The 19,143-nt window shown below is 44.4% G+C and overlaps 1 protein-coding gene across 1 annotated transcript in view; it reads left to right on the forward strand.

The window, feature by feature from the left end:
• The window catches only part of ITGA2 (integrin subunit alpha 2), a 659,006-nt gene that overhangs the window by 573,730 nt on the left and 66,133 nt on the right, over positions 1-19,143 (forward strand). The window contains exon 28 of the mRNA XM_069627259.1: positions 6,774-6,863. Coding sequence (XP_069483360.1) covers positions 6,774-6,863 — 90 coding nt within the window. The remainder of the gene's footprint in view (positions 1-6,773; positions 6,864-19,143) is intronic.

A 19,143-nucleotide genomic window follows, 5' to 3' on the forward strand; every position in this document is an offset into this window, starting at 1 on the left:
CCATGACAACCTTGGTATTACTGATCAGGCCCTGACCTGGTTGACCTCCTTTCTCACCGACTGACCCTCTCAGGTCCAACAGGAGTCTTTCCTCTCTTCCATCTCTTTCTCTACTTGTGCTGTTCCCTGGGGGTCTAACCTCTCTCCCTGGCTCTTCAACCACTACCTGGCACCTCTTGCCCACCGCATCGCTACTTTCTGCTCGAATTTTCAATGCTATGCGAATGGCACGCAGCGCTCTTTCAGGCTCCACTCAGCCACCTTCGCGTTTTCTCTCATAACAAACTGTCTGGTTGCAATTCAGGAATGGTGTGGCACCAATGATCTCTACCTTAATGTCAGTAAGACTCAGATCCTCTTCGTTGGGACACCTGCTCCTTCCTTTCCTCTCTCTCTCTGGCTGCCCACTATGGGCCCTCTTCCTGCTCCTTCCTGTGAGGCTCAGAACCTTGGTGTCATCTTCGGCTATATCCTCTCCTTCTCTCCTCACATCTCTGATGTCTCTAAGAAGTCAAACTATCAGCTGCACCTCCTCAGAGGTGTACTTCCTTTTCTCACTTTCCCCCAGAAGCTCACTGTCTCCAGATCTCTGGTCCTCTCTAGGCTGAACTATTGCAACAGCCTCTTTCTAAATCTTCCTGCCTTTACTCTTCAACCTTTACAACTTATCCAGAACAGGACTGCAAGACTTTTCCTTGGCCTCAGGCCCAGGGATTGTATCTCTCCAACTCTGAACTATCTTCACTGGCTCCTCATAGCTGCAAAGATCAACTTCAAGACCATCCACAAGGCTTTATGGGGACTGGGACCACTCTATCTCCAACTTTCCCTTCTAATATATCTTCCTTCTTGAACTCTATGCTCATCCACCTCCAACTCTCTGGGGGTCAGATCCTTCTCCAAGCAAAGAGTTGGGGCAGCTCTATCTCCTCTCCTCGTGCCTCCCTCTGGAACAGCCTCACTGCCTCTCTCAAACTTGAGCAGAACCACCTCTGGTTCTGGAAGCAACTCAAGACCTTCCATTTCGCTTCTGCTTTCTCTCTTCCTCACCCCTGCGGATGCACCTGACTGCTACGCGCACTGGTCACCCTCTGAACTTAGGCCCAGGCTCCTGCATGTCCAGTTGCTCTTGCACTGCATTCGGGCTCCCCAGCACATAAGGGTCTGTATCTGCAACCCTACAGTCCCTTCTCTCTGCACATATGAGCCACCCACTGGCTGCACCTGTGAGCTAACTGCACTTCCGCCTTCCCCTCCCCCCTGGCAATTGTCCTCTTCCCTCTTCCCCGCACTTGCACAATCTGAATGTCACAAGGCCTAGTAAGATTGTTATTTTGCCCTTCCTGTTTCCCCCTCCTTGTCTTCACATCTGACAGTGGCGACTTGGCACCTTGACCCACCCATAAATATCTTAAAGTTGGCAGTTTGTAGGGTCACTTTTCATGTATCCCAAAAACCTTTAAGCACTTATCAAGGGTCACTGCCTCATCATGTATCCATGCTCATAACAACCCTGACACACCCTGCACTACCAACATCTCTTAGATACCTAGACCGAAATATCAGAAACAATTTACAGAACTTTGGTCACAAGAAAGACTCAATGTAAGGGTAGGTTTCAGAGTGGTACAATTGTGATCAGCGTGGCAGCTGGCTGTCCACCTGGACCAGCTCACACAATTTTTACACGCTTGTTCAGTTTTGATGCAGTATTCTAGTGGTAGGTAGTTAGTTAGTTAATTATTAAAACTATTAAATAGATTCTTTTGGCTCTAATTTATTTTCCCTTTTACAGGGATAATCAATCATCTGGAGTAAATTTACTAATGGTAAAGACAATCATTCTTTACAGAGACCGTGGTTCACAACTCGATAAAAATATATGTTTAACATGTCCTTCCTCCACACTTACATGGCCAGTGAATTTGTCAGAAGGGTTTAAGATTAGAATCCAGAGCCACTTGTAACCCAGGGATCTGCTACCTATCGATTGTCGGCTGCTTTGGACTACAGCTTTCATCTAGCCAGCATAGAGAATGGTGAGGAATCGAGGGAGTTGCAGTCCAAAACATCTGGACAGCCACAGGTTGCACACCACTGTATCTAACCAAACCCGGATTGCCAATAAGAACGGGAATCTTTTCCATGTGAAATGCTTAAAAGTGGATGGAGCACAAGCCCAGTACATATTGGAAAGAATGAAAGCATGTTAAAGAACTGCATGAAATCAAAAGACCTTACCCTTACCCTTTTTGAGAGTAGCCACTACAATCATCAGGTCTAAAGTTTGTTTGCTCAGAATACTGAGCTTGAGAATTCAACAAACCCATTTATTTGGGATACAGAGAGCATTCATTGGGAAGCTGTGTGAGTGTTACTAGAGATAATTTCCTTCCAGTGTCTCCTTCAAGGAGCAGAAACTAGCAAAACGACTTACCACCCCACCTGCAGCCTGGCATTTCTCCTGAAAGCCGCTAACCCGAACTTAGTTATCATCTCAAAAGGCTGTGTCTCAAACATGCATGTTCGTTGCCGAGTATCTGTTAATGCCAGAGTCCACAACAACTGACACTGAACTTACGAAGTTAAGTATAATAGGTTTTCAATAGACAATAAAGAAGGGCTTAGGTTAATTTAAAATGACGATATTTCTATGAAGCTACTGTAAAAAGGTATGTTCATGTAGTAAATGAATCCATTTTGGAATCCAGTATATATCCTCCCAACACTGCATTCCCACTTGTGTTTCAAAGCATAACACGCACTGGCGCAGCTGCTCGTAAAGCAGCACACATGAAAGGAGTGCAGTGAATGCGTTCGTTTCAGTTGCGCTTCTTGCGGAAGCTGAGGTCACCTTATTCAAGGTGACTTGAGCATTTCGCGAGGGGCTGGACTGTATTGCAAAGCTGTACTGTCCAGTCCCCTTGCGTACATCGGTGTTGGGTTGCTGGGAGCACATTTCCCTGAGATGGCCCGTCGGGGTGAAATGGGCAAAAATAAAATGGGGGGTGTAAATGTAACTGTGACAACCGTGGGTTAACCCGCGACTGTCACACTTGTAAGGGTCAAAAATAACGTACAGCTCCACCTGCTTCAAATGGCGCTCGTCTCAGGGCATATAAAAGCGTATTACGTTTGTGAATTCGGAATGGTATTTTGAATGCCCTGCAATGCCCCCTTATTTGCAGGAATGCGAAAATGGGGGGGAAAGGGCACCTGAATGAGCGCATTGAAGATGCGCTCATTCAGATGCCCTTTGTGAATTGGGCAATCCTCTTTTTTGGTGCAAGTGAGAAGATGCATTAGCACATCTCCTCACTTGCGCCAAAACAGGATTTGAGAATCTGGTCCCCTGACCTGAATTCCAGCAGTGGAAAGTGAGAAACACGAAGCAGGTGGCTCATTCACTGATTCCTTATCAGTTCATGGCTGGGAGTTAGAACCTTGGACTCTACTCTGCTCAGCTGCACCCTGGACCTCCAACCGAAGGTACCTTTAACCCACTCCCTGGGTAAACACCACCATATCGAGCCCACCGCAGCACTGGTAAAACCATGCACTCTGTAGAGATGCCAGTGTGCATCTGAAACTGGCACAGCTCAGAGTGTAAAAAAAAAAGTCCTAGCCTTTGATTTGTTAAGTGTTCAGCTGTGCCTGTGGCCAAGCATACACTATACAAAAAACACCAAGAAAAGAAAAAATGCATTTAAGAAAGGTTTTCCTGAAAGGAATCCCAGAAACAAAGGATCCCTCCCTTTCAGTCCATGTTTAAGGAGAATGTTCTGTAGTTATTTTCAAGATCAGGATTGTTGGCACACTGGTGCCACATGCATTGTGGTGTCCTTAGATAGTATGTCAAAAGTTATCACAGATTTCTTAGAATATTCTGGACATTAAAACAAGCTCAATATCGTCAAAACTGACAGCATTTTATTTCTGCTTGAGCTGTGGCTGCACGTGACCCTTTAAATGAGCAAAGTCGCAGCCATGATACGATCTGATGCAGCATTCACAACCTTTTTTAGGGATGTGGTTTTGTGATGAAGCCGATTGGTTGCCATGCACACTGGGGCAAAGGCCATGTCAGGCCACACGTTTACCCAGTTCAAGTGTCACCAGTCAAGTCGGTCTATGCTGTTTGTGAACTAGAATGAGTTACGTGGGCACTAGGGTCTGGATTAAGCTTCATTACGTGTAATGGAAAAGGAGCAGCCAGCGGAATTGTATAGGTCTAGAATCGTGCTGTAAAGCCTTACCCTCAAAAGGTACCATTAGGAAGTGCATTGTTAATGTAACCAACTAAATGTATTATACAAATAATTCCGTATCATTTTTAATGTGTAAAACCTTATGAAAACTCAGACATTTCTGTGCAGGGTCCACATTGTGAGACAATAAAACTATGGGCCCCATTACACGGTAGGCGGTGAACCATGGTTTATGCCGGTAAAACACCGGAACCACCTTGGTGGAAAGGGGAATTACCGCCCTACTCCAAGGTTGGCGGGGCGGTAATTCCCCCTTCCACCATTGCCCTTCCCCATTCCCATTTTTGCCCCATAGGGCATAATAGGAATGGGGAAGGTGCTAATTACGGTACCGCAAATTTGCGGTGCCGTAATTAGCACTGAGGTCCCTTTGCGGGTTGGTTTTTAACGCCTGCAAAAAGCAGGCGTTAAAGTACCTACCCGCAAAGGGACCTGGTAATAAGGCGGTAAGGGTTAACGGTCACCGGTACCATTACCGGTGACCGTTAACCCTTACCGCCTTCCGTGTAATGAGGCCCTATGTCTGTTTCTCAGTCAGTTTCTCGGCAGCTGTATGAAAATAAACCTCGTCTCTACCCTTGCTGCCTGGCTTCCTATTGGATTATCTAGTGATGAAATGCCGGAGGATATAATATAAAGATATGTGATAAAGCACCCCGTACCATGTGCATGGGCAAAATGTTAGGGGGGGGCAAGGTGTTTGTCCCCCCCCAACTTTCGTGGCACACCATTTTGTCCCCATTCATTTGGCATGGGCACCTTTCCTATAGATGGCATGTCCCCCCCAACATTTTCGGCAAAGTTACTCCACTGACCCTGCAATGTGAATCACTGAGGCATTTCAAAACCAAATAGAAGAACCAGACCGAATGCAGAATTCCCTGGTAAGGAAATGTAACCCCAAAGGGACTACAAATATCTTTGTGAAAAATGTTGCGGGTAGTTTATTCCTTATAGATCATATCTACTCACTCTAATACAAGAGGTCTTCCAGTTTCTGATTCATACATACAGTATAGAATCTGCAGAATTAAAATAGCTTCAAGAAATCATTAATTTTCAGCTTGTAAAAAAAATCTAAGCAGTTTAATGTAATTAATGTAATAGACATAGGCCCTCATTATGAGCTTGCCAATTCGGAAATAAAAGTGCTGGTAACAACGCTTACCAGCACCTTTTCCGGACCGTCTGGTGGTAGGGGCAGTGAACTACGGGCAGGACTTAGCTGCTGGTAGTCCAGGCCCCTACCAGCCGATAAATCACTGAAGCACCGTTACTAACGATGCCACTGCTTCAGTGTTGCCATTCCCTTGGAGTCCCATAACTTACCGTTCTGCCACCACCCGTAATATCGGGCAGCGGAAATGGTAAGCTGAGGATCGCTAACTTGTAATGAGCGCCAAAGTGGGGTTTAGAATATGTGCTAACATGCAAATTAGTTCTTGTGCAGTGATATTAAAATCCAGCAGTGGACAAAGTACACAAACTACCATAACAAGTTCCTTATCAATTGATGTCCGTAAAGTGTCATATAAAGGCATTTTAAATTAAAAGGACACTACAGAGTATTAATTAGCAATTGGGGAAAACATCTGGCCAAACAGGAGGCAGGAACATGGGTGAAATCCATCAGCGGCATCCCGGTTCTCTCAGCCACCTACATGCCTCCCATAGGTGTCCACATGATTTTATTTAACTGGGCCACCCAGGGCACTCCAACATCTGCCTTCCTTCCCCCTCTATGTATCACCCCCTGAAACCCTGTCCACCGCTCCCACTCTCCCACCGCATCAGACTTATCTGTTACTCCCCATCTCTGGCTCGCACTCGTTCCCAATAGCTGCCAGGTAAATAAAAAAGGGGCTTTGCCCCTTTACCAACTTCTGCGGCCGCCATCTTTGTTCCTAGTCTTTGTGAAGGGAACCTGTGCATGCTCAATATGCACGAATCTCATATCCCTAAAAAAAAAATGTGTAAGCTAAGATTACCCTGGATGGAGCCTCAGACTCCTCATAGCAATAACACCCGTGTTCACAGACAGACAGGGCTGGTTGCATCACTGAATCCTCGCAGAGTCCCTTGATTCGCCCAGGTCTACTTACGCTCTGGCTGGCAGGCATTGGCCCAATGGGCCCCAGAACATAAGGGTTGTAACTGTCTTAAAAACACCAGTGGCAGATGGAATTGTGTTCTGTGCTAGCGCTGAACGTTGCATTGTGATGTCACAACTCAATTGTAATAAATGATGATGTCATTTCCCTGTTGGATTTGTATAGTGATGTCACTGCTACACTTTAATAAGGACATTATTTTTAATACGGGTATTGCAGGCCACCCTGTACTATAAGGATTGGAACCGAACTTAATATTATGGCTTCACATGTATTATTGATTTTCTTAAAAATACATTGTCCGACAAAAAAGTACCAGTCTGCGAGGAAGAAAAGTCAGACAGAGAGCGACATGTTTTTTTTTATCATGTTTATTTTGATTTTATCTCTGCAGTCAAGTTTCCAGGCATTACTGCTAATGGCAAATGCAGAAATCAATACGGCAAACCCTGACATCTTCCTAATCGATAACAGTCATTTAACGGTGAGTGCAATTCATTAAGCTACTTGTTTGTTAAGCATCAAATAGGTTGTCTTGCAGCCCGTATCTTTGCAAGTAATATGCATAGGAACTGGTTAAGGTGACATCAGATACTGCTTTGGATGCAATAAGTAAACGCTAGTAAAACGAACAAAGCAATTTAGGTACAAACTAAGGAAGGACAACGCGGCTGGTGTGCCACGGGTAAGTGTAACAAGTACAGCATGTCTGGCCGAACGTGGTGAGGATACCCACTTCTCTGTTAGTCGATCACGGTTTTCAGTGATTTCTCAGTTTCCACCACAGTCTACTTCTAGGCGCTTCACATAAAGTTGTTAAGTGAAGGAAGACAAAACAGTCTTTAACTGAAATAGGGAGATAGAGAATTGCTAGGTCTTCATACAAAGTTCTGGATTCCTGGTGGAAATGTCCTTCTTCGGTGTCATTAAAATGCCACTAAAGTGACCACTTTAGGTTATAGGGACTATCATGGCTAGGCCTCCAGTACTACGCTTTAAGTGTTCCCTTCCAAATGAAATCATAACATCTTGTTAATTATAGGCATATTGTGATATTTCTTCCTGAAACGGTAATTAAAATGCAAACTAGATAGTTAAGATGACTATCTGAGAATGCTCTTACAGCACGCGATTCGGGATAATGCCCCACAAAGTCCCCCACTTACGATGACCGACACAGTTCGGCACAGAAAAGGACACCCCTGCTGGCATGGTACTGTGTACACTTTAAGAGGAACCCATCTCTGCCGGGCGAAGGCTCTTCATGTGAACACTTTAGCGAACAACCCATCTCTGCTGGGCCAAGGCTCATCGTGGCAACACTTTTGCGATGAACCCATCTCTGCAGGGCGAAGGCTCATCATGTTTACAATTTTGCAAAGCACCCATCTCTGCTGGGCGAAGGCTCATCATGTTTACATTATTGCAAATAACCCATCTCTGCAGGGCGAAGGCTCATCATGTTTACACTTTTGCGAATAACCCATCTCTGCTGGGCGAAGGCTCATCATGGTAACACTTTTGCGATGAACCCATCTCTGCAGGGTGAAGGCTCATCATGTTTACACTTTTGCAAAGCACCCATCTCTGCTGGGCGCGGCTCATCATGTTTATATTTTTGCAAAGAACCCATCTCTGCTGGGCGAAGGCTCATCGTGGTAACACTTTTGCGATGAACCTATCTCTGCAGGGTGAAGGCTCATCATGTTTACACTTTTGAGAAGAACCCATCTCTGCTGAGTGAAGGCTCATCGTGGTAACACGTTTGCAAACAACCCATCTATGCAGGGCAAAGGCTCATAATTTTTACACTTTTGCGAAGATCCCATCTCTGCTGGGCAAAGGCTCATCATGTTTACACTTTTGCAAATAACCCATCTCTGCTGGGTGAAGGCTCATCGTGGTAACACTTTTGCGAAGAACCCACCTCTGCAGGGGGAAGGCTCATCATGTTTACACTTTTGCAAAGAACCCATCTCTGCTGGGCGAAGGCTCATCGTGGTAACATTTTTGCAAAGAACCCATCTCTGCAGGGCCAAGGCTCATCATGTTTACACTTTTGCGAAGATCCCATCTCTGCTGGGCAAAGGATCATCATGTTTACACTTTTGCGAAGGACCCATCTCTGCTGGGTGAAGGCTCATCATGTTTACAAGTTTGGGAAGAACCCATCTCTGCTGGGTGAAGGCTCCTGGAGTCAGGAGCATGCTCTTCCCTAGACCCTTCTTGGCAGTTTATCTGAATAAAGCATGGCAGCTGGTGGCGTCTGTGTACTTATTATGCTCTGTGTGCCATTGGGACATTTTCACAGGATGACCCTTCCCAGTCTCTTAGCTTGTGCATATGTTAGGATAAGCATTTTATTTTTTTGTTCACGGGTGTAGATCAAGGGCCTACACATTTGTATCTTATGTTATAAGAACTAGGGGTTAGAGAAATTCTTTATAGTAACTGTTGAGAATAAAGCGTCATAACATGATATGCTTTTCAGCTATGAGGTTTACATGTTTATAGCGAGAGAAAAGGGTGGGAAGGAGACACATTGGTACACTGGCTTGGGATATTACAGAAAGGCAGATACATTGGTAGGCAGTGTTTACAGTTACGTGCTGTATTTACAGTTGTGTACTAGTCAAAGCCAGGGGAATCAGAGAGGTTGGGTGACATCACCGGACAGTCTACTTTCCAGGCCCAGGATCTGATTTTTGAGAGAAACTTGGAATTCCTAGACTTTGGTGAAGTTTGTCATATCTCTGGGTATTAAGCGCGTTATAAATAACCTATCATATCCTATCATATCAAGGAGAAGGGTGATCCTGTGGAATCAGACCAGGGGTGAAAAGGAGTGAAAAGGTGAGGCAGTTCAGGAAGGTGGAGGACGGATAAGTTCAGTCGTGCTTGGGATCATAGCCTGCATGGAGGAAAGTAGCAAGAGATGGCGTCAGCCAGATAATGGGGGGACAAAATAGGAAATCCATAGACGGCTACTAGTAGAAGGAATTTGAAAAGGGTACAATTAAATGCTTCTGGGTGTCATCAAATTTATTTATTTATGAGTGTGCCTTTTTCTATTCCTCTCTACTTCTCCTTGCTTTCTCTCAGGTGTTTTATTTTTGCAATTTTGAGAACAGATTTTGTAATCCTTTTTCGAAATGAGGGAGGTTTGCTCATTTCCACTGAACCTAGATCGCCAAAAACAACATATATATTTCCTATTGTAAATGGACAGCTAACTAACATGAAGACAATGGGAAGAGGAGGGGCATCATTGTTAGGAAAGATTCTCTTTAATGCACCTTTCCTTCCATCTTTATGGAACCCCTAAACGTTGTGCTTTTATTTTTTAATCTGACCTGTACATTTTCCAATATAATGAAGCCTTAATCTTCACTGCACTGGCCTTTGCTCACATGTTTTGGGGTAACTGATATGTCCTTAAGGCTATCAGTACTGGGAAACAGTGTTCCCCTTAGTCTTGTGACTATGTTGCAACTTGTGGTTACTTTTGTATCACTTGTGGTAACTTTTTTATCATTGCACAAAGCAGCTTGCACTGCAGTGTGATGGGGTGCATTTTTGTTTTGCCCTAGTCTAACACTCAAATAATTTTTTTGGTTACTCTAGATGTGCTTAAAAGATGGGCTGGTGGCAGCAGTGACTTTTCCCCACTGGGGAATTTCGTTTTAGCTTTACTGCTTTTACCGTGTTTGGCTACTGACTATGGCTACTGGTCAAACATGGCCGTGCCACAAGGTTTTTCACCCATTCTTTTTGAATTGTGTTGTTTAGCCTTCTTCCTGGCCTCAGAGTCCAGGAAGATCCTTATAAGAACTTCCAGTGCCTGGGAAAGCAGCAGCTTTTGGCGGGCTACTGGAGGGCTTTGTGCGTTTGACAGGCATGATGTGGGCTCGGTCGTCTGACCCTAATCCACATACTGCATTCTGTGTGTCTGAGTGGTGTGCATGAGTGTTCCCGCCAGTGGTCCTGATTGGGCCACTGTGTGCGGTGTGTGTGTGGGCTAGTTCTACTATTGGCTAGTGGGAGTTTTCACTTCTACCAGGCTTTTAGGATAAGAAGAGGACCCCTGCATACATTTTTCAGAGATCCTGAAGGAGCCACGTATCCTGTCCAGCTGAGAAGACCAGCGAAGAAACCCGAAACCTGACTGAAGGAGGCCTGGCAACCGACTTCTGCTGCAGCTCTGGTGGAGCCCTGTCTGCCTTGTGATCTTTAGGAGCCCTGTGAAGGTGCTACGACCCCTTGAGTGGAGGGACCATCTATTGCCGACATCTACTCGGTACCCAGCACAAAAACCACCTTCGGAAGTGCCCGGGAATCATCCTGTGGCTGACCAGCTTCATTTGTGGGCATTTGTGGGCTACTGGGTTAACTTCGTCGCCGTTTGGAGTTTCCACCTGAAACTTGGCACACCCTCAGCTGCCACTGCAGCGACACACTCTGCAAACTGGCATCCTAGCACCAAGGGCACCTGAGAAAGACTAGAAAGTCCGACCACGGCTACTGAGTCCTGTTGTATTGCTGTGCGCTGCGTGCACTGTCCGAAACCTGCTTTTCCAACACAAGTCCAGACCCTAGAGGTGTGCTGCATTGTTTGTTTTTGTATTCTTCATCTGCACCAGAAAAAGATCCCAACCGGAAGCGTTCTCGAACCTGTAACTCCTGAAAATCGAGGAGCGCAGATTTTGGTGGGAAAAGCAAGCCAGGACACCCTTCCTTTGTTCCAGAAAGACCTAGGAAGATTCAGAGTAAGGGGTGAATGTTACAGAGCTTTTAACATACCCCTATACTCCCTCTATAGGTAAATGAGCTTATAATAATCCTTTTTCTTATACTATTGGCTTTGCCGTTACTTGCCTCGGCAAGACTTCTGACTGTTGGGGATAATTTTAGGCACTTGTCTACATTGAACCCTAACTCTAAGAATCCATCACTGGACCCCAGAGACCCTACCTAAATTTTTTCTTGCATCCTCAATTCTGTGGAACTGTATCCTGAACAATAGGGCACAAGGCCCCAGACAATTTAGGGTTGGACAATTTTAGCTAGGAATCATCTCTGTGGAGCTTTTTGTGTATGATACTTACCTATTCATTCCTTTGCAGGAGTATTTTGATTTGTATTGTGCATTTGAACCTGTGAATGTATGTATGTATTTAATGTGATTGTATTGGTTGTTAAGTCTACCTGCTTGTATTCATTTTCTTATAGTGTGTTTTGGCCATACTTAAATAACTGTATTTTATTGCAATTTGTGATTCCCATTGTGGGACCTCATTGTGGACCCTCTACAAGCTCAATTCTGTGAAGAACTTAGCCTAGACCGCCTGTCACAGCTACCTAAACGGGTTTGGCTACGGCTTCCCAGAGTTGTCCCTGTCACAATATAGGTTGGCCTTCTATACATCTGTCCAACCGGCCAGAGTATAGAAAATCAGTCCTAACAGTCATCGAAAGAGGTGGTAAAAGTTGGAAGTAGCTATATTTGGTACTTTGTCGGGACGAGCAAAGGTGTAAAGGGAAGGCCACATGGACCAATAGTCAAGTTGAATGCGAAGGTCAGACTTCAAGGTTTTGATGGAAGACTGGCTGTAGAGAAATTGACTCTATGTTCAGTAGGTTAATCCTAGCACATCTTGCATTGGACGTGATGAATTGTTGGTGCTTGTGGTTGTGGTTGAAAAGCCATAAAGTTGCAAGCCTTGAGGAATGCCATAAGGGGATCAGGGGAAACAAATATTTTGTATGGGGGGAAAAGAGTTAGGACATTTGATGGAGGTAGACTGCTTCTGTTGTAGGGGAATTCAGCATGTGTGCTAACCAGTGGTGGATCACAGAGAGGCAGTTGGATTTATGGGATGATACATCATGGGGAATGATATAAAGGATAGGAGCTCTGTTGTCATCTGCAAACAAGTGATTGTGGAACCTAAATGTGAAGATATTGTTACCTAGTGAACAGGTTTTAATCTGACACCTGGCAGAATTCCACCGATGTCAGAGTGCAGGTGCTTTTGGTGGCAATCCAGTTGAGTGGCAAATCTGCAGTGCCTGATTTTGAGAGGGTTAGAGGATAGAAGCTTTGGTCGGCCGAATCAAATGCAGGAAATGGATTAAGGAATATGAAAATATTAGTGAGTTCACATTCGAGTGTGTTGAATTGGCAATTGATCTCCAGAAACCCAGTGATTTGGTTTAGTTAGATATCATGTAAAATGGTGGTAATGTGGGGTGCAGAGAGACAATTCAATATGTGTCATATTTGGGTGAACAGAGGGCTGTTTCAGAGTAGGTAGGACAGTTGCAACTTTGCAGCAATCAAGAAGAGAAATGTTGAAGAGTTAGAGCAGTGGATGGGTGTGGGGTCTCCGATTGTCTGTGGAGAAAATGGGTCCACGGGGGCACATTCATACCAGGTTTGGTCATCCTCTCAGGGAAGGGAGGGCAAAAGGAGGGAATTGTGTTGCTCAGTTCTGTGCACAGTATCCAGACACAAGTATTAACGTGCCCCGCAGTCCTGGGCTGCTCCCTTTTAATTACCAGAGTGGATGTGTGTGAAACATACCTGCTTCAAGGTGCATGCACAAAGCCAAGCAAGTGTACAACATGTCTGCTCATCAGTGGGTGTGCCATGCTGGCAGGACACTAGATTGTTTGTCAGATCCTTCTGTGGAAAAATGGACACTGGCCACAAAACCTTGAGAGGAGACTGTAAACATCCCCAGTATTTAAGGTCATCAAGCTTAGAAAGGAGGAAGCTACGAGTATGCATTTGATGGTTTATGAGAATCAAAAAGTCTCCTACCTGTGCCTAATTTTTCTTGGCGATTAGCCCCACTACTGGGGAGTGACCTTGGGGCTCCCATGGAGGAGATAATATAAGTTTATTAGGCAAACAAGGGTATTCCCACCAGGTTGGTTATAAAAAGGAAAATAGGAACATTAATATTCATCTTCTCATCTGGATGTGCATAAAATGGGCATTACTGCCAGTGAAAGCCCATATTCTGAGTCATCCACAGCCTCTCCCCAATTTCCATTGTTTTCTGTCCCTGAAAGCCAGGTCAGCATTTTTCTCCTTTCCTCTTGCTTTCCCCCTACCATCGCTTACCTTTATTCTGTGACTTCCATCTTTTCTGCCACCTCATCTCTGCTGGCCCACTTACAGTTAACATAGACAAGGAACAATGTCTATTTTCTATGTCTTCTTTATATGGTAGCTTTTTTCTTTAAAGGGAATCGGGCAAATATGAACTGTACAGACCAATTCCCCTTGAAACCCCGGGACCTGGGACCCTTTAAAGTGAGGTAGCAATACTTAAAGATGGATGGGATACAGAACGTACTCATACATCAATAATCAAACCAACTCTCTAAACAATAATAACTCTTAGTCCATTTGGTATCTCTTTCCTAGTCTTTCACATGTATGCATTTGTGAGAGGTTCAGAGCATTTCTCTGTGAAGTGCGTTAGTACTGTGATGACCTATATTATGTATAATTCTTAACAAATGATTCTTACAATGTAGTTTGATGTTTGGAGTAAAGTGCTTAGTGCACCTAACCTTAATTGACTATATTTAACATGCATTGGAGTTTACTCCTAAGGTGCTTATTATAACTGACTGTGCAAATCCGCAATATTCAACATTATTGTTGATAAAGTGCTAGTGCCTTTAGCAGCCAAGGAGTCCAACATATTGTTGGTAAAGTGCAACGTGCATTAGCAGCATCAGAGTAATAATCCCAATACCATATATATATATATGTTAGCTGGACTGTTGTTTCTACATATATACATATTAATCACATAGATTTACACAGGACGTTCAAGTTCAAAATCATTGAAAAAGTCTAAGAACACAATGATTTACAGAAAGTAATTGTTAATTACAAAAACATACAAAAGTAGGGGTACACTTAAAGACTTGATCAAAAAACTATATTTGGAAGCAAAGAAATTACAAAATAAGAAAATTGTAGTAAGCATGAAGTGGAAATAGTCCTGGATGTGGTATTGGAAAATGTAATCCAGAGAACGGTAGTTTGATCATGAATTCGAGGGATTGTGTCAGAAAATTCAATCGTTAAGATAATGGCGCATGCCCATTAGTAGAATCAGTCCTGAAAGTTGGGTTCAGAAGAGCAGTGCTTCAGGTCGTATAATAATGTCCAGGTGAGCTACAAATAGCCCAAGATGTTTCAGCATTGGGCAGATCCAGGTGCCTTCATCAGATTCCTACTCTTGGACTTCAATCCGAGACAAGTTAAAGATGAGAAACTAAGATACTGAAACATTAAAAAAAGGAATACATTATTTATACAAAAAATGTATATAATAAAACTGCCAAATGCATTCTCTTGACCAGTATTGAGAGGGTATTGCTTAGAAATGTCATGTCCAATGTCATCACTCATCAGAACCTAATTCAAACTGTAAAAGATATGCCATCCCAAGAAGGTTTCGACAGATCTTTGGACCACCCTATTATCTTAATGGGGAAGGCATGTCTTAATGGCTTCATTTCAAATATCATCACTCACCAAAATCTGATTCATTAACCGGAAACCTAGTCTTTGCAATAAATGTAGAGCATGTGATGGGCCAGTTAACATTCTGTCGACTAGTCTGAATTCCCAGTTACTAACACTGCGGATGGTTTGTCAGTAGGCAGTGTCCCTCTGCTGTGCTAGGTGTTCACTTTCATGTATAACAATCAGTTGGAAGTTGACCGCTCTGGACAGTCGTCATGGCCATGCTGCACACTGCTCCAGTCATCCTTCATGACATTAATGCAACTCTCCCCCTACTGTAGTGACTGGCAGCACTGCCCAGCGTGTTGGGTTGCTCAGACATGTGGTGAAGTCAACAGCGGTGCCAGGGGCATTGAACTACTTCAGTGAGTAGGCAGGCACGCATATGCACATGTGAGAGTGGTATGCCTTGACATGTGGCACACGTGACTCTGGCTGTACTCTGCCTCTTCAGTTGAGGGGAAGGGACTCAGGAGGCACATGCAGAATTTGACTGTGTTTGATGTTGCACAGTAACCTGCGCCATAAGCGAGACACCCAGCACAGAGAGACCAGGACAGTCAACAGCACCACCACATGGGTGAGGCCAGGGAAAATGCCACTCCAAGTAGTATACAAGGAGATCTTCCTTCAGTGTTTGGCGGGCATGCTTATTAGTTCAGTACTGACTTAGGGCCTCATTACACGGTAGGCGGTGAGCCATGGCGCTATTAGCGCCATGGCTCATGCCAGTAAAATACCGGCACCGCCTTAGTGGAAAGGGGATTTACCGCCCCATTCCAAGGTTGGAGGGGCGGTAAATCCCCCTTCCACCATTGCCCTTCCCCATTCCCATTTCTGCCCCATAGGGCTCTATGGGAATGGGGAAGGCGCTAATTATGGCACCGCAATTTTGCGGTGCCGTAATTAGCTCCGAGGTCCCTTTGCGGGTTGGATTTTAACGCCTGCAAAAAGCAGGCGTTAAATCCCCCAACCAGCAAAGGGACCTCATAGTAAGGCGGTAAGGATTTACCGGTACCGGTATTTTACCGGTAAATCCTTACCGCCATCTGTGTAATGAGGCCCTTAGTCTGCCATTGTCCATCAATTTACCATAGGAAGAAAGCACATGTTCTCTTTTTGTCCGTGGTCAATATATTTCACTTGCAACCTATAGAATCAGAACAAAAGGTTAACAATGAGGATGTGTTTAAGAATCGGAGCAAAAGGTTAATAATGAGGATGTGTTTAAGAATCAGAGCAAAAGGTTAACAATGAGGATGTGTTTAAGAATCGGAGCAAAAGGTTAACAATGAGGATGTGTTTAAGAATCGGAGCAAAAGGTTAACAATGAGGATGTGTTTAAGAATCGGAGCAAAAGGTTAACAATGGGAATGTGTTTAAAGAAGCTCTTAAACATTTATTCGTCCTCATTACAAGTTTGCCAGTCCAGAAACAACGTTGACGGTAAGTTTACCGGCACCGTTGTTTCCGAACCAGCAAACTCAGACACAACTGCCACGGTAGGCAGACCATCACGTAAGCACGGGCACCGGCATTCCTATGGAACGCCATGGGAATGGGAACTTACAATTCACTGGTGCCTGACTTTCCGGAACGCCGGGGTTGTAATACCCTGGTGTTTCCGGCAAGTCCGGCGCTGGTAAATCATTACGGGTCTGGTGGCAACCTGTCTTGTTTCAAGGCGCAGCTGGTATGTTTTTTTAAGTTACGTTAATTGTTATGTCTGAATCTCAGGCAGTGCGTCCATGGAATATGTTAACACTGGGAGGAACAGTTGTGGGTGGTGGCAACGATAGGTGCGCAGCTGCCCGCCCTGAAGTGCAGGCATGCTGGTAATTATTTCCACCCTAAGCACTGTAATGTCCCGATTACTTTTCAATGGTTTTCAGGTGTACCCTTCCCTTTCACATTCCTTATGCCCCTCCCGCTCTCCCCGATAATTGCCTTTGACCTGTGGTGGCCTCTTCTAGCCTAGTCAACAAACAATGCTGGAAATGAGGGGATCCTACTCAGCCACACCCAGAATGATGTTTCTTTAAATACATCTTTTCAAGCTTAGACTCACTGGGTGCCAACCCGCCAAGGTGTGGACTGAAGTCAAGCAGAGCGTCTTGGAATCAGGGAAGACCATGATAGGCTGCCTGTAGATAATGCCTTGATTCAGGCTCGTTTTCCGAACATTACTGCGAGCGCAGAAATAGATGAATGGATAATAACAACATTGCATTCGTATGCAGCACTCCTCTGCCTTCTAGGCGCTGTAATGGCAGGTTTTACTATTACTCGACTTTGACTGGCACTTGATGCATCAACCTCGGAAGTGTGAAAGCCTCGGCTGGCCCTCATGTCAGAGAATAATGCTGGACTGGCGTAGCTTGCCACCCCTGGCTGTGGGTGGAGGGATAGGACACCAGTGACCACCCAGAGCCTAAACGTGGTTCTGTGCACCGTCGGTCCAGATCTCTGGCAAATCAATATTGATTATTATTCCTTTCTCAGAGAGTGGCAACAGCATGAGGTGAGCGAACAGTAAAGGGGCATTCCACAACTCAGCTAACGCGTGCCTATGGAATGCAGTGTTGGCAATGCCACCCTACCTTAACAGCAACATGTCTAAGAACAGTGGCATTCGTTTTAGAATATAACATTTCACACATGGCGGTTATTCGTGGAAGGTTCACTGAGAAATGAAAGTATATTTTCTTTGTCTAGAGTGCTTATCTGCGGCGCATTCATGTATTACAGGGCGCGTCGTTGCCAACGAAATGAAATACATTATTGGCTATCTCCACGAATCAAGGCAAACGTGAGCTTTCAAATACATAACCATTCTTCCTGGCTGCTTTTTTTTATTGACTTGAAACGTCTGCCCCCTGCTGGTTAGATGCTTTATTACACTGCTAAAAAAAAAGAAGCCGATACTGGCTGTGTGAAAGGTTTAAAATATTACACTGAAAACTGGACATTTCTATAATAAGATTTGAGATTTCACTTTAGGTTTAAGAGGCTGTCGCAGTATCTTCAATGGTATCTAACTTCCTCAAACTGCAGTTTTGTATATGCGTACTATTGTAAATTCCCGTGGCTGAACTTCTTACTGCAAGCAGCCCCCCCCCCCACCCCCCCCCCCGCCCCGATAGTAATAGTTATCGCACATGGTGCCTGACACTGGAAAGTAGACTCCTAAATCCACCTACTGATGCACAACATCTGAAAAGCTTCGGCCTGTGTGACGCTATTTGCCCGTTTGCTTGAGTTAGCCAGGACGAGAACTGAGCTCTTCCCATTCTACGATCAGCGACTCACACGTTTGGTCCGGTTTCTAGACCGAATGGTCGCTTTAAGCTCCATTGGCACAATTTTGACAAATCTTGTGTCCCTGAGTTCATTACAATTTCTCTAAAAGAGGCAGCATAGTCGCAATCGTTACCCTTTGTTTTTCTCGACGTATTTAGTTGTTTTGTAGTTTTGTGTTGATACCAGATGAAGCAGAAATGGGGCTTTGAGTTTTGGAGTATCCCGGCGTGTACATCTGGGGTCCCAAAGGAAGGCAACCCAGTTCATGGTCGATTCCTTTCCTCGATGAGGTTTTATACACGGTAATTTTGTCTATGTAAACACCAAAAGCATACCTTATATATAGAAATGCTAGCCGAGTGTTGGCCACGTAAAATCGGTCATATACCGTGTGATTACATTTACAGTCTTGTAACAGGTAACACGTTCATGTCATAGTTGAAGATCAAAAGCCCATTTCTGCACACCAGGTATTTAGTAACAATTGTGACCTACATCAACACTGAAAGTCTTCAGAGACGGAAGTCCAGATAAGAACAAACATTGGCAAAGCCACTCGTTTTCAATCCCGTATGTTAAGTGCAGACGCTCCATTAATGGCAATGACGCCATCGCCGAAGGCCTACTATATTTGTTGTATTTCATTGGGGCTTGATGTGCACCTGCATAAATACCTACTTTTAATTTTGAAGTGAATACATTGTTATACTCCGGACTAACCACTAGATGTCAGAATATGTTCACCATGTGTTTCGAAACACAATACTGGCATATATATATTATAAGTGAAATAACTTGAGAGAGTCAAGTTGAAACAGTTCAACACAGCAAAACCCTTGAAATTTCGTTGAAATGACATTCATGGTTTAATTCAAACGAGCCCTTCGAATCCAGCAACTTTTGGAATCCA

This window comes from Ambystoma mexicanum, chromosome 6p (assembly GCF_040938575.1).
Source record: "Ambystoma mexicanum isolate Mex_15411 chromosome 6p, UKY_AmexF1_1, whole genome shotgun sequence".
NCBI lineage: Eukaryota > Metazoa > Chordata > Amphibia > Caudata > Ambystomatidae > Ambystoma > Ambystoma mexicanum.